Source organism: Sebastes umbrosus, chromosome 4, assembly GCF_015220745.1.
Source record: "Sebastes umbrosus isolate fSebUmb1 chromosome 4, fSebUmb1.pri, whole genome shotgun sequence".
Taxonomy (NCBI): domain Eukaryota; kingdom Metazoa; phylum Chordata; class Actinopteri; order Perciformes; family Sebastidae; genus Sebastes; species Sebastes umbrosus.
Genome location: NC_051272.1, coordinates 15,986,735 through 16,001,217, shown reverse-complemented (window position 1 = coordinate 16,001,217; position 14,483 = coordinate 15,986,735). Strand labels below are relative to the sequence as shown.

The window sequence follows — 14,483 nt, the reverse complement described above, 5'->3', positions numbered from 1 at the left end:
AATCAAATTGTATAGAGTAGCTAATGATTAGCTAATGATAAGTTAATTGAGGAACGAGTGAAGAACAAATAAGGAACAAATTTATAACTGATGAATCATTGATAACTACTTCTCTATTAATTCCTAATGAGGTCAACAGTAGATAATGATGAGTTACTAGAGAACAGACTCAGAGATCTTATGTTAATGAATCACTAAAGCTGCAGTGGGTAGAAATGGAGCAAATATAACTAAAAAAAGTCATTTTTATAAAACGCTCACTATATCCTGACAGAAGTGCATGATACAGGTAATCTGAAAAAAAAAAATCATGTGCCCCTGTGTCCTTCGGTGTGAGGTTCCTCATTAGTTCCCTGGTAACTTCTCACATTTGTGTGTACACTATTGTAAAATGTTACTTCCTAATTTGTCACCCCCATGTACACCTGGGCATGATGATAATCCAGGTGAGGGAAGCTCTGGGTTGATAAAAAATGTTGATACATTCTTCAATTATTGCCCTGCACTTATAGCAACATAAGCTTTGTGAGCAGTGGTGAGTGCCTGTTGAACTTCTTTCCGGCCACATGCATGCTGCTTAAATCCTCTGATTGATGGAGGTTGTTGGGGTTGGTCACAGTCTGACAGGAAACTCTCTGGACATTACTCAGTACTCCAAAAAACTACTCATCCTCCACTGCATCGTTTTGGTAAAAAAAATATACTGTATGACATATCTGTTTTGACTCGAAGGTGACGTGTGATGTTATGTATTCGAATGAAAGACACTATTGAACATCTATCAAAGCTAAAGCAGTGTGTTCCTGAGACGAGAATTGATTTTAAAAGACTAAAACTGTATTTCAACCTTTAAGTCTTGTGCTTTTATTTTATGTATTTATTAATGTGTTTGTTTGTTTATTGTGGTTTGTGGTTAGAGTTGTTAATACATTATTATCTCAATCCTTACCAGTTCTCCCTTAAAGGAACAGTGTGGAATATTTTGGGGGATCTATTTGCAGAAATATAATATAATCTTAATCATTATGTTTTCATTAGTGTATAATCACCGGAAACTAAGAATCGTTGTATTTTCGTTATCTTACTGAGCCGTTCATATCTATATAGGGAGCGGTCCCCTTCACGGAGTCCGCTATGTCACCCCTCCATGTTTCTATAATGGCTAACTGACAATCCAAACACTGGCTCTAGAGAGAGCCTTTCACGTTTTTACGTTACCTGAAGGCCACTGTAGTTCTTTGACACACTTGTGACACTGCGGTGAGCCGCAGAGTGCAAAACCGTGGTTCCACCAGCCACCGTCTGACTTACGTTGCTCCTAAAGTAGTGTTATTATGGTAAGGACGGCCTATTAGCGAGGCGAGCGGTGTTACCATGGTTTTGCACTCTAGTCTTGGAAAGGGAGGAGTGAGCGGAGGGGTTCTCAGGTGGTTGCAATCTCCAACCACATCACTAGATGTCGCCAAATCCCACACACAATACCTTTAATGAAACTACATATACTTTTCAAGTTGAGTAATAATTGATTAAAGTAATTTAGGTCACATCTCTATACTTTTGTTAACCTCATGGAATGCACACGCTTTTATTATAATGTGTTATTTGCCATGTGCATACAAATGTATACAGAAAAATAACATTCACGTAGTCTGGTTGAAGAACCTGAGACTTAATGGTGTCCTCCCACTAATAAAACCAAATCTATGCCTTTGATTAGACCTCCGATGTTTTATAATCTGTGCTAAAAGTTTGACGTATGATTGTGTCAAACTGATCAGATAAGGCAGACATGTTGCTGGAGGGGATGTAGAAAGAAACCATGGGAAGTTTTAAGAGGAGATCATAGACCGAGAGATGGGAGAGTATCATCCATAGCCAGAGCACACTATCACATCTGTGTAGGGAGTGAAAGGGATGATTCAGTTTATGCATCATGCAGGAGAGAGCAGTGAAGTGCAGAGTTGCATATAGATTTCTGTGCTGTCAGAGGGGCCCTTGTTCTCTCACTCACGCTGAGTCGAGCTCTCTCTACGTACCTCAGTTGGATTCAGCTCGATGCATGCGGGCCTCTTTTTCTGACTGTCACACCAACCCAGAATTAATGTTAGCTTCCCAAGTGGTGTCTCTCTTTTGAATTGTTCCACACAAAGGACGCTAATGATGCCCTCCTTGTCTATTACATGTTATGGTCCACTGACATCACGTCGACTACTGGTAAGGAGCATTGTCCACGAAACTTCAGACGGTGACCTAGCCTGGAGTTTTAAAAGCAGAAGCTCACAACCTCATCTGCTTTTGTCATCATGATCATTTAGACTCACAGTCCCGCTGCTGTAGGTTGAAATTCTCTCATGTTCAGACATCCTTGATTATATTTCCTGTAATAGCTTTTACAAATCTGGACTGTGCACCAGTGGTAAGAGGAATTTTGATCTATTGGCTCTCCCGTTTACATCATTTTTAAATTTTCAGACTTGTATTTCAAACAACTAAACCCAGAGGAAGAAGACTTAATGTGCCCTTTGCCTCACTAAGTGTTATTCCTCCTTTTGGAGACTAAATTGACAGAATATTGTATGTCTGCCTGTGTTTCTCATATTCAAGTATAATGTGCGTCTTTTGCTGTAGAAATATCCCTCTCTCTGTCTTGTTCTCTGGTCTTTATCATGGCTTTCTTGCTTCCTCAAATGTCATCTTCTCTGCCCAGATTTGGAGATGTCTGTGTTTGCAACAAGCGTCAGACTGCTTATTGACTAAAAGTCAGGAGCCCCTCGACAGAAACCAGGAATAGATTCACTCGCTACCTTTTTGCTATTGATTGCTGTACCTCACATGAAACTGAAGCTGGCGTTGGTTGCATTTAATGAGGACCTCCCTGTGGCAACTGTATGGAGCGTTTGCAGTTGTAACTGGGATGTCTGTATTGAATTCCCCTTCACGTCTCACTACGTTCAGCTAATCTGCATTATTGGTATAATAGTTGTCTTGTGGCTTTGTTCTGGTGTTTTCTTAAGACTCGCTGTAGACGCTGTGGATAAAGGAGGTTCGCCAGTGTCAACTTACATGGCAAAAGAACCTAAAAGTTAAACTGCAGTCATCTATATTGATTTGAGGAAAAGGGAACAGCAGGCCTGTGCAAATATTTAACCAACTTCTTCGGCTTTTATCTCCAGAAATTCCTCTTTGCAACTGCAAACAGGCAGAACTTAAGCCCTCTATGACCTGTGGGAATCAAAACATTTAACAGTATCAGTGGTTAATAATGTATAAACACCATCTCAACACTCAGTATTTAAATTAAAGTTCAACCAAGGATAACTGTGGGACAGACACTCTTGTAATTCCTGTAATATGAGCTGTTATTGGGGTGTCACACCTTTTCATTGTCTTTATGCTCTAACAAAGATTTCCGAGAAATCTCTAGTTTCTTTTCTCTCCTGTGCGGTGCATAATAGAGCAGGTACGTGCGGCTCAGATATGGAGATTTGGGAGTGTAAGGTTGTTTTGTCAGTAGCCAACACTATCAAATGAACCTGACCTGGAGCATTGTGCTCAAACATGTTCTGCAGCAACGCTCATTCATGTAGTATTCTGTTAATGATCGCTACGGTGATATCTGTTGCTCATTCATCTGAACAGAAACTAAAAGCAATAATGTCAGATCTGTAGTGCGGAGTGGTCAAAGGTCATCTTGAGCCCCACAGAGGGAGAAAGTACGACTTTGATTTTGTCCTGAGGCACTTTAACACTCAAACTGTCAAATGGTATATGTCATGACTGTAAGAGTTTTTGTTTTGTTACTCTAATATAAAGACTCTCAGCACACTGTCACATGGAAATACAGTGCCCCTTTTAGCACTGCAGCTGTTATTGAACAGGATGATGCTTCAATTTCACCAATTATAAGGAACTAAAGTTGCAACTAACAATAATTTTCATGACCGATCCACCAATATTTCTTTGATTAATTACTAAATTGTTTAGTCTGTGCAATGTTACAAATCAGTGAAAAAGCATTATTGTTTGCTAATTTGTCCGAGGTGACATCCTCAAATGTCTGTTTTGGCTAGTTCAAAGTAGGTTCTTGATTAACTGATTAGTTGTTTTGTCTATAAAATATCAGAAAATGGTGAAAAATGTCGTTCAGTGTTTCCCAAAGCCCAACATGACGTTGTTAAATGTCTTGTTTTGTCCACAACTCAAAGATATTCAGTTTACCGTCATAGAGGAGTAAAGAAACCAGAAAATATTCACATTTATGAAGCTGGAATCTCAAACCAATGAATCGATTATCAAAATGAATTTAATAGTTGACAACTAATCGATAAATCGATTGATTGTTTCAGCTGTAGTTCAAAGATAATTTACTGTTGTATATGACAAAGAAAAGCAGCAAAATGAAAAAAAATGTCTTAACGATTAATCGATTACCAAAATAGTTTCCAATTCATTTTTGACTGATCAGTTAATCCACTTATTCTTCCTGATAAACAAACAAGCTTGCTTATACAAACACTAATCTCTATGTTGTTCCTTCATCTTCACAGATCTCAGCTGAGACCCGGCGGTGCTGCGTACGCATGGAGGCTGATAGGTGGAGACTTTCTGTCTTGTTCTGAGGTCACAGATCAGATCGTCATTCCCAACCGGTATCATCTTCTTCTGCAGGCCCAGAGGAGTGCTCCGACTCCACCGCCACAGTGCATAAGACTTCCATTCAAGGAGCCTGGAGCTGCAGGAATAGAGAGAGAGAGAGAGAGAGAGGGAGAGAAAATAAACACGGCTTTAAAAAGACGCTCTTCATGAATTCCCCAAAAACCTGAAAGGCAAATACTGCAAGTTGGCTGGCGGTCCGGAGGAGGCATGTGGACAATGAGTATGGCTTGGCTCTGTCTCCCAGCCTACACTGTCCTCCTTGTTGGTTGCTTTCATACAGCTGTCACAGAGAGCGATGTCACTCCACGCCTCACCTTCTCCTACAGTAAGTTTTATTAACTTCTTGACTATACAATTACCGAGACATTGCAGTAACGTACTACTACTGTTTCTATCAGTGTTTAGTCCCAAGTTTTTCTGGCTTCACATGTATACATCACTCAATCACTTGGGTGCAAGGCAGAAGACTCATTGGGCTGTTATTTATCACTGAAGAAAGGATGATGTGAGCTTTGGGGGTGCCTGGGGCTCCAGTTGGAGCTTTGTGAGATCCTTTTGCAGGAACAGCAGCACTTGGCAAACTTGCTCTGTGTAGTAAAGCTTCTACGAATCACATCTGGGAAACTGGGAACTTGTATATCTCAAACAGTCCACAGAAACAGCAGCTGTTTTCCGTTAAACTATTTACTATTCAGTAGATCTAGTTTACAATGTATCCACATAAAACGGTTTGATATCTTATTGAAAAGCCATCCCTCATTCTTCTAGCAGCATGTGACGCATGTGTCAATTTTCCGCTCCAGTCTTTTCAAAATAAACTTCCGTCTTCACAGGAAACAACTTAGTTAGGTTTAGGCAACAAAACAAATTAGTTATAGGTTTGACACGTGGTTACTAACACCGGTCTGCTTGGCACAAGTCTGGTGTTTTTGACCCACCTGTCCACCCCGCCTTCCTCCCTATGCAGCGTTTGTCGCTCTTTATGCTTCCTGGTTCACATTTATGTGGATTATATATACAAATTTATTTCGAGGAATATGTACGAATGGCAGAATGGCAACTTTTCGTAGGTATAGTTACGAACAATGTATGAAAACAGCCTGTATACCTACATTTTCTACTGTCACATCCTGCCCACAGGACTGATTATGTAATTCCCACTGGTGTCCCTGTTCATTAACTGTGCTCAGTGAAACGAATCAATACACTTCATATGTGTCCATTGTAAGAGCTAAAAGGATTTAGATGGGTGAAATGGTGTTTGTCTACACCATAATGATTTAAAATCCATGTAAATCCGCACTGTGAATGGCAGCTCCATCAGGGTGGCTCTGTCGAGTACCTACAGGTCAGACATAATTACAAAATGAACAGGCCTATTGTGCTGTGACTTACCGAGGGCAGTCTCACGTAGTCTCACAAGCACTGAGAGTTATTGCTCTTATATAATGCGTATTGCTGTGGTTTGCTTGCAGAATGTCATACCATCCAGCCAGCTTAGAAGCATAACAAATATGCTTGTCATATTTCGTCCTTAAAATACATTTGGGATATTGTTAAATTAGCCTTTTGTGCTGCAGCATGCCCAAGTAGTGATTTTATCATCACTGATGTAATTATTCAAATGATGTACCAGTGCACTTGAGAAGTTGGATTTTATACGTGTAGTGTGCTTTAGTATCTCCATAGAAAATTAAACAAAATGATGGATTACGAGATCAATGCAGGCTTTCAATGATTGAACTGCAGTTAGTGACTCACGTTCAGGCATCATTAGAGTCTTAATGTCAGGGAAGATCGTGTTGATAGATCTCTCTTACTAATCTATTATAGACACGGATAACATTTCCAGTGTGGGGCTAATTTTTGAGCCAAGCAAGCTTTCAAATAGGTCATCCATCTCGCCTGTCTGAGCCTGTACCTTCCCTCATGTAGGACCTCTATACCAACAGGTAATCTCTCTCACCTGCCAGCCTCGACAAAGCCCACAGCTCGGGCCCTGGCGGAGCGTTTCACAACAACACACCATCAATCACTCACTGAAAAGAGCCTTCACGTTCACACTTCTCTCCCTGTTCTGATGGAAAGATTTGTTTTTAGGGCGTGCAGCCAATGTTAAACACCGCCATTAAACATGCAAAACCCTCATGTCAGAAGCCCTAGAGACTAGACTGTATAGATGGAATCAGTATGAGGTAGGCGTGGGGGAAAAAATCCATACAGCATAGTATCACGATATTTCGTTGGCAATATTGTATCAATACACAGACGTCAAGTATGGATCCAATCTGTCTTTCAAAGGTTGTATCGGGCTCAGTTTTAAAGCTAGAGTGAAAATACTGGTATCATATGAAAAGAAAACCTAGAACAACTTGTCATATAGTGCTGAGCTGCATCTCAAATTAATCTTCAGGTTCCCAGCTTTCAGATGATTTACACCACTTCTGTGTGACATCTACTGTTGACCTGCTATCTCCCCCTAAAGATCCCTGAACCCCCCTAAAAAAGACAAAAAAAAATGTGTCTATTGTGGGTCTCAAATGGTTAAAGAACTAACACAGCTTTAGCAACAGAAGTAGTTACGATCCACTCATTTTATCAGGTCCTTCTGACCTATCTTGACATGGTTAAGGACTCATTGTCTTTAAATTTACTAGATGGCTTGTGCAGTAAATCTGACAAAGGATATCTAAATAGACTGAACTCCCAAACAGACTTTAGCTTTATGTTTAAAAAAAAACAACTTTTAGGTTTTAGATTGTGACGTAACACCAAAAAAACAGCTTCATCCTGCTGCTGGAGGTTAGCTGGGCCTGGCGGTAGAAGTTGTCTTGCCGCTTTAGTGTCGGTTCTGGTACGCTGACATTCTCCAGCCTCCCGCAGAAGGGCTTTGTCACATTGTGTTTACAGTATCAAAGCAGAATGCAGAGCTGCGGGCCACAGGGACCTGAACTTTATACAGCAGAAACTGCCTGGTCTCGTCATGGTTTCTGGTCCTCTGTCCTATCTGGATGCCAGTTAGCTTGACGGCTTGCATGCCTCAACCTCGGTAGTGTAGGCGGGCCAGAGCTGCTTGGCTGCTTCTCATCCCGTAACACTTTCGTACACCGACTTCCCCTCCTCTTCTCTCTCGCTCTCTCTGTCCCCCGGTCCCCGCCTCTGCCTTAATGAAGAGGGTAATCTGCCATGAATAATGAATGGGGATTTGTATGTGTTATGGTGTGAACACTTGTCTGGTTCTCATTATGCGCCTATCAGGACGGATCATGGGTTCAGGGAGTAGAGCCTGCATCTGCTTTTCTCTCTCTGCTTTTGTTCCAGGCTTTAATGCAGACCATGCTGAATGGCTTAGTGTGTTGGAACACTATTTAAAGGCACACCTATAAGCCGTTTATGTTGCCCCGTCTTTGCCTGTTGATCTGTTCAGCCCTCTGTTAGAAATCATGCGTGTGGACAGTCGTACTTTAATTTTATTTAGGGGCCATGCCCACAGTCACACTGGGAGCAAAGCATGTTTAATTATTCAAAAGCTGTCGTGTCTAGACCAATCGAATCAACCACTCAGAAATAATTCAAAATGACAGCAGTGTCAAGTGAGATAACAGCGTTTTAATACTGTGTTGGTGCCACATAGCTGAGCAGCAGTTCTTAATGGATGGAATGAAGGCTTTAACACACTCTACCAGATCGCCTGTTGTGAAGATTATTTTTGTTATGACGTAGTTCATATTAGTTTTGTTTTGATTAACTGAATTATGTTGTAGTGTAATGGCAAATGGGGGGGGGGGAAATAGAGCCAGCTAGCCTGGTCTCACTCCCAGGGCGTCAAATACCGATGGATGGGCAGTGGCCTTTGGCGTCTTGATACAGATGTACAAGGCACAATTTTGCATCTGTATGAGATGCAGCCGGCATCCAACTAATGCCAATATAAACCCATCTGCATCATTATTAGACGCTCAGAGCAACAGACGTAGTAGTCAAAGAAACACAGGACTTTTAATCAGGGGACTGGCGTTCTTAAATGATTTTCACTCACAATGTTATGTCACGTCACATGACGTTACGTTCGTAGCTTTCATTATGTTAAAAACGTACTTATTAAGCCAAACCATGATGTTTTTTCTAACCCTAACCAATTAGATTTGCGTGAACCGCGTGCGAACCATCTGCACCAAGATACTACGCAAGCGGCAAAATATGACGAGTAGGAATGAGATCTCGTTGCAGCAGGGCTTGTCAAAATTTAATACAACTGATGTTATAACAACAGCAACAATTTTGATAATCAAGTAATAGTTGAAATCATTTTTCAAGCAAAAATGCCAAAAGAATTCTCTGGATCCAGCTTTAACGTTTGCTTCTTTTTATTTTATATATGATAATAAATTAAATATATTTGGGTTTTAGATTATAGATCAGACAAAACAAGCAATTTGAAGGTATCACCTTTGGCTCTGGGAAGTTGTGAGGGACTTATTTTTTTTTCACCATTTTTGTACATTTCGTAGACCAAACAAATAATCAATTAAGAAAATAATTGGCTGATTGAAAATATTGGTAGTTGCAGCCCTGATAAACATACATTTTCGGTCGGTTTACTAATCAAATAATCAACCAATCTTTTTGGTACTAGACTGTTATGTAGATTACATTGAAATGAACAAGAAAGCTGTATTAATTTTTCTTGGTTATTATCCTGTTTTGTAGATTAAACCTGTATCAGAGTGATATTAGGTGATTTATTTGTATTTAAACATGCAGCAGTAAATACAACAGGTGGTGATTTTATGATGCTGTAATACTCAGTAATGCACTGTATGTGTGAATGACCCGTCTCCATCTCAGTGATTGTTTCCAATCCATCATAAAATGACAGATCATTGATCCTGACATTACAGATGTTTATGACGCCCACCCTGCCTAATCCACCAGGCAGCGGGATATAAATCAAACTCAGCAGACCCTGTGAAAACGCTCTCGTCGCACGTTCATTTTCAAGGTGTAGCGAGGACGACCCAACTGTGTTTCTGCACCTATTGTAAATACGCAGCATGGAGTCGGGCCAGTTGGGTCAGAGTGCTGCTGTACAGTTAGAAACATGTCATGACCTCATGTGCAGCCTCTTTGTTCTTGATGCTCCATCCTTGTTCAGAGGAGGGGGGTCATGGTGAGTTCCTGATAAACCACCAGCTGGTTTACATTATTGTGGTTAATCCGAGGTCAGCTTGTGTTGCTCCCTGACCAACACAGTGCCCTGTCAACCTTTTTCATGGGAAAAGGATCCTTCAGAGCTGAGGTGCTTGCTCTTTTACAAACTACAGGTTTAATAGATTTGGAGGATTTTATTTAGATGTTAACGCGTTAATTAGTTTTTATCCCTCCAATAAATTGCACCTCCAAAGCTTGGTTTAGCTCATCCCTGCTGTGTGGATGCGTAATGCACATACTTTATCTCCACACTTTAGGCATTTACAGTATGTGCAGCATTTACAATGTGACTTTCCAGACTCTGTTTCCTGAAGCTGTGTTCAAAATTGCCACCAATCTCAGCATCAGCATGGTGCAGGGGAGACAATATCCTGCTAACAAGATGCAGTCCCACAAGTTACCAATACAAACAGCAGGCTCACAGCTTGCCTAATGAATCTCCTGCTGAATTGACCCTCTTGGCCTGTTGTCTTAATGCCTTCCAGATGCTTCAGTCTCTGTCCTTCAGCTTCCCAGGTCTAACTCTCCCACACAATTACCCATTCAGCCTTTAATAGCTAGTTTAAAATTACTCGGAGATAATTTAGTTAGCGCTCCAATGTGGCCTGTTTTCTGTCTTGATGTCACCAGACAATGCAACAGTAGTGGGAGTTCTGGCGTTGCTCCTCTTACACTGACCCAGTGGGACTCGTGTTGGCACCGCGGCTTCCTGACGCAGCGGTCATCGCTTCCCTCTCGGCAGAGGGTCGTAATCACTTCTTCTCAAAGCAATTGGATTTACAAGGGTTCATCTGCTCTTCCCCGAGCAAAAGTCCTTGAACAAGAACAGTATAGGCAGATGAAGACAAAGGAAAGAGATTCGTCCCCAGTGTCTCTTTGATCTGCCTGAGCAGGTTCTTCTTTACTTCTCATTTATGTCTTGTGTCATTTTCACAATCTTATTCTAATGTTGAGGTATCCCAGTTCAACTATCAATCCTCGTTCTTTTTAACAAACAATTTAAATAAATTATATCACCTCTGACGTCAGGGATACATGTCGCCTGACTTTCTCTGTTGTAGTTGCTTGGTACTTTCTAGCTATAAGATGTGCCACTTAATGAAATAAACTAGTTCCTTTAATTAAGGAGGAATCAAATCCTACTTCTAGTGCTGCTAGATAGTATTCCTTAATAGACTGTGGATATCTTAAAATTGCTGCTGTATGGGTCCAACAAACATAGGACTTTCAATCAGGAGGCCTGTGTTCGAGACATTTTTTTTTTGTAAGTTACATTTGTGATGTGTTTTCCTTATGTATTGTACTTAGTTTACATAATTATTTTAAGGCCAACCATGATGTTTTTCCTAAACCTAACTAAGGGATTTTGTAGCCTTAAATAACGTGACACTGACGCGCTATCCTCTGGTGGGTTACCTACCGGGTTGCAGGTGTCTATAATACTTTTTACTTTACTAATACTTTTACCTGCTTTCTGAAAATGTTTTATTGAATGTTCATTTGATTTAATTTTAAGTTTTTTATTTAATAAATTTCTTAATGTCAGACATTGAATACATGTCTCCATCTTGACATAATATGGTGGCCCACAATGATAAAATATATTAGTTTATAAATATGTCATCAATAAACTCAAAAAAACATATTTTATTGTAATACAAGGATTTCTTTTTTGAGTCGTGTTATCACGTTGTGTCGATGATTTCAGAACATTAATGATCAAGATTTCGAAAATATTTTGGTCTGCTTCGCAAATTTATATTTTAATCTGTGTGCAGATGATTCCTTTATATTAAACTGCTGGTGTGATATTGGGATTAAAGTTAGATTAATTAAATAGTGTCATCTCTATCTCCCTACGTGTAGGTTTATTGGTTTAATGAAATTGCAACATCTGGTGCAGTTTATGCATCAGTTTATATTCTTGCTTGCCAGCTTTCTTCTTCTATTCCTTTACAGATGAGAATGTAGGTCATATTTAACGTCAGAATGGAAATGGGACATTGACGTCCCTTAAAGATGCCCCATCATGAGTTGCTCTTGATCTCAATAAAGAGAGGCGGCCATTTACTCCGTGTCATCTACTGGTGAACTACGACCAGCATTAGTCTTTATGATATTACTTAGACATCATCTTGGCTCCGAGTCAGGAGTTGTTTGCGTGTTGCTATTTTTAATGTTGAAAATAATCATCTGAGTCTATCTTGTTTGCAAGGACAGGTATACTTAAGAACAGATTTCTTATCCGGTTGTATGGAGCGTTTGTTGCAGAGTAATTTGCCTCTCATACACAGTATATTTGTTTGCGACAGTGTTTTCTTGTAGTTTTGCAGAAAGTAAACCAGAACAGGTGCTTTAAATGAGGTATGCAGTCGTCTGATCTCCTGAACATACAGCTGTAAGAGCCGATAAAGGCAGCCCCCTCATAAGGGAGGGCACTGATTCAATCAGCCTGTTAAAGTTGCTCTACAAAAGAAGGCATTTAGATCTCTGTCACTAAAGGACAAATTACTCCACAGTTCCCCTCTAGAGGGGATGTTCCACTCTTTTAATTATCCCTCTGCTTTTTTTGGACACAGACCCCATCAGGAAATCAGCTGTAAAAATGTAGAAGGATTCCTTTAAGCCCAGTATAATTAATTTCCCCCCTAAATAGATTAGCAAGCCAGTCTAGGCGAGTATTTCAATCCATTTAGCAGTGTCATTTGCAGAAATTACTTTTAATTACATAATAATGGCAATGATCTCATATTGCTTCCAGCTGGCAGAGGTTGGACCACTGAGTGTGCTGTTTGTGCACTTCTATAAAGGGTCACAGAAGTGCTGTGGACCAGACAAAGCTGTTCTCTCTGGATCAGAGGTCTAGTAACGGTGATACGGTGAAGTGTAAAGTCCTCCAGCTCTGCCTGCTGGTTCCCTCTTTGTGAAGTGTGAACAGAGGGTCATATACCTGCTTAACCTTTGACCTCTTCTGTGTTTCCATCATCAGTCAAGCAGAGACAGCAAAGTGGAGAGGAGATTAGTTTTCTCTTGTCTGTACTTCAGTTACATTATGTGAAAAATGTGAAAATGAACCAGAGCTGCAACGATTAGTTGTCTGCTATTAAATTAATCGCCATCTATTTTGATAATCAATTAATCGGTTTGAGTATTTTTTTAAGAAAAGAAAAGTCAAAATTCTCTGATTACAGCTTCTTGAATGTGAATATTTTCTGGTTTCTTTACTCCTCTATGACAGTAAACTGAATATCTTTGAGTTGTGGACAAAACATTTGAGGACATCATCTTGGGCTTTGGTATACACTGATCAATCATTTTTCACAACTTTCTAACATTTTATAGACACAAACAACTTATTGATTAAGTGAGAAATCATCAAAGAAAATAATCATCAGTTGCAGCCCTTAAATGAAGCATTAGTTACTCTCCTTTAAAAGAGATATTACAATTGAAAAACCCTTTCCAGATATGTCTTTATATGCCTTTCCAGAAACAATGCAGGGTTCAACGTTAATGTGTTTTTTTTTTCAGAAATCCTCTCGTCCAAAGTAAATTTTTACTCTGCCCCTATAAAAATTGTTTTATTTATTAGCGGTTATCAAATGACGTCAAAGACCAAAGTTAATTTTCATAATATCCACTGGATATTTTCTTTTGTAGAAGGTAGTTCCAGTGAAAATTGTTGAGGTCTGTGGATTGTCCAATGTAAAGCACCATTGTTCCTGTTGAGTTTTTCAATTGTAATTTTTAAATGCGCCAAAGAATAGAATTCACTCAGCAGTCAGGGGAGGTGAAAAGATGGGTGATCAATTAAAGGAAAAACCAACACAAAGTCTAGTAAGATGTCTCTGGAGCTCTACAAGAGAGATGGATGCCTTTCTTCCAAAAGATGTTCCTTAATTTTGTGATTTGATGATGGTGGTGGAGAGCGCCGTCTTAAAACTTTGGTCCAAAATCTCCGACACTGTAGGTGTTCAGTTGGGTTGAGATCTGGTGACCGTGGAGGTCAGAGCATAGGTTTCACATCATTTTCATACTCATCGAAGCATTCAGTGACCCCTTTAGTCCTGTATCGAACCATAATACTGAACTCGATTCGGTCAGCAGAATAAAATCACTTCAACAATCACTTGAAGAACTTCCACTTCAGAGAGTACTTACTCACCTATTATGCTCTTTCTCTATCTCTCTAAGAAATGTTATACACTTGTATATTACGTCATGCAACCTGCAGCCTTGTGGCACTGAGTGTTTTTTCCTTTATTTAGTCACTTGTCCGTATGTCTTTTTGTAATCTTTTATATTGTAAATAACGAATAACTCAAGTAGAAGTTCATAAGTAGCAGTCGAGACAATTAACTAAGTTATGTGTGCAGAACTTGTATGGTCAGTGTGAAAAGGCTTATGTGGCATCCTGAAGTGGTGACCATATATTCTTTATACCAAACCTTTCTCAAAGGTTCCCTTACAAGACAAAAAGCAAGATGGACAAGAGGTGTTACAAAGTGAAGATGAACTACGGTGTAGCGTTGCTGTACGTTGTACCTCTTCAGGAGTTGACGTAAAGGTCACTCGGCTGCCCTTTCTGTCACCCTGTCTCTGTGGCTGCAGCAGAT

The 14,483-nt window shown here is 40.0% G+C and overlaps 1 protein-coding gene across 4 annotated transcripts in view; it reads left to right on the top strand.

The window, feature by feature from the left end:
• Nucleotides 1–14,483, top strand: part of sema4ba (sema domain, immunoglobulin domain (Ig), transmembrane domain (TM) and short cytoplasmic domain, (semaphorin) 4Ba) — a 60,864-nt gene that overhangs the window by 28,730 nt on the left and 17,651 nt on the right. For all 4 annotated transcript variants that reach the window (XM_037765973.1, XM_037765975.1, XM_037765972.1 and 1 more), the window contains exon 2: nt 4,548–4,981. In XM_037765973.1, coding sequence (XP_037621901.1) covers nt 4,864–4,981 — 118 coding nt within the window. In that variant the 5' untranslated portion in view covers nt 4,548–4,863. The remainder of the gene's footprint in view (nt 1–4,547; nt 4,982–14,483) is intronic.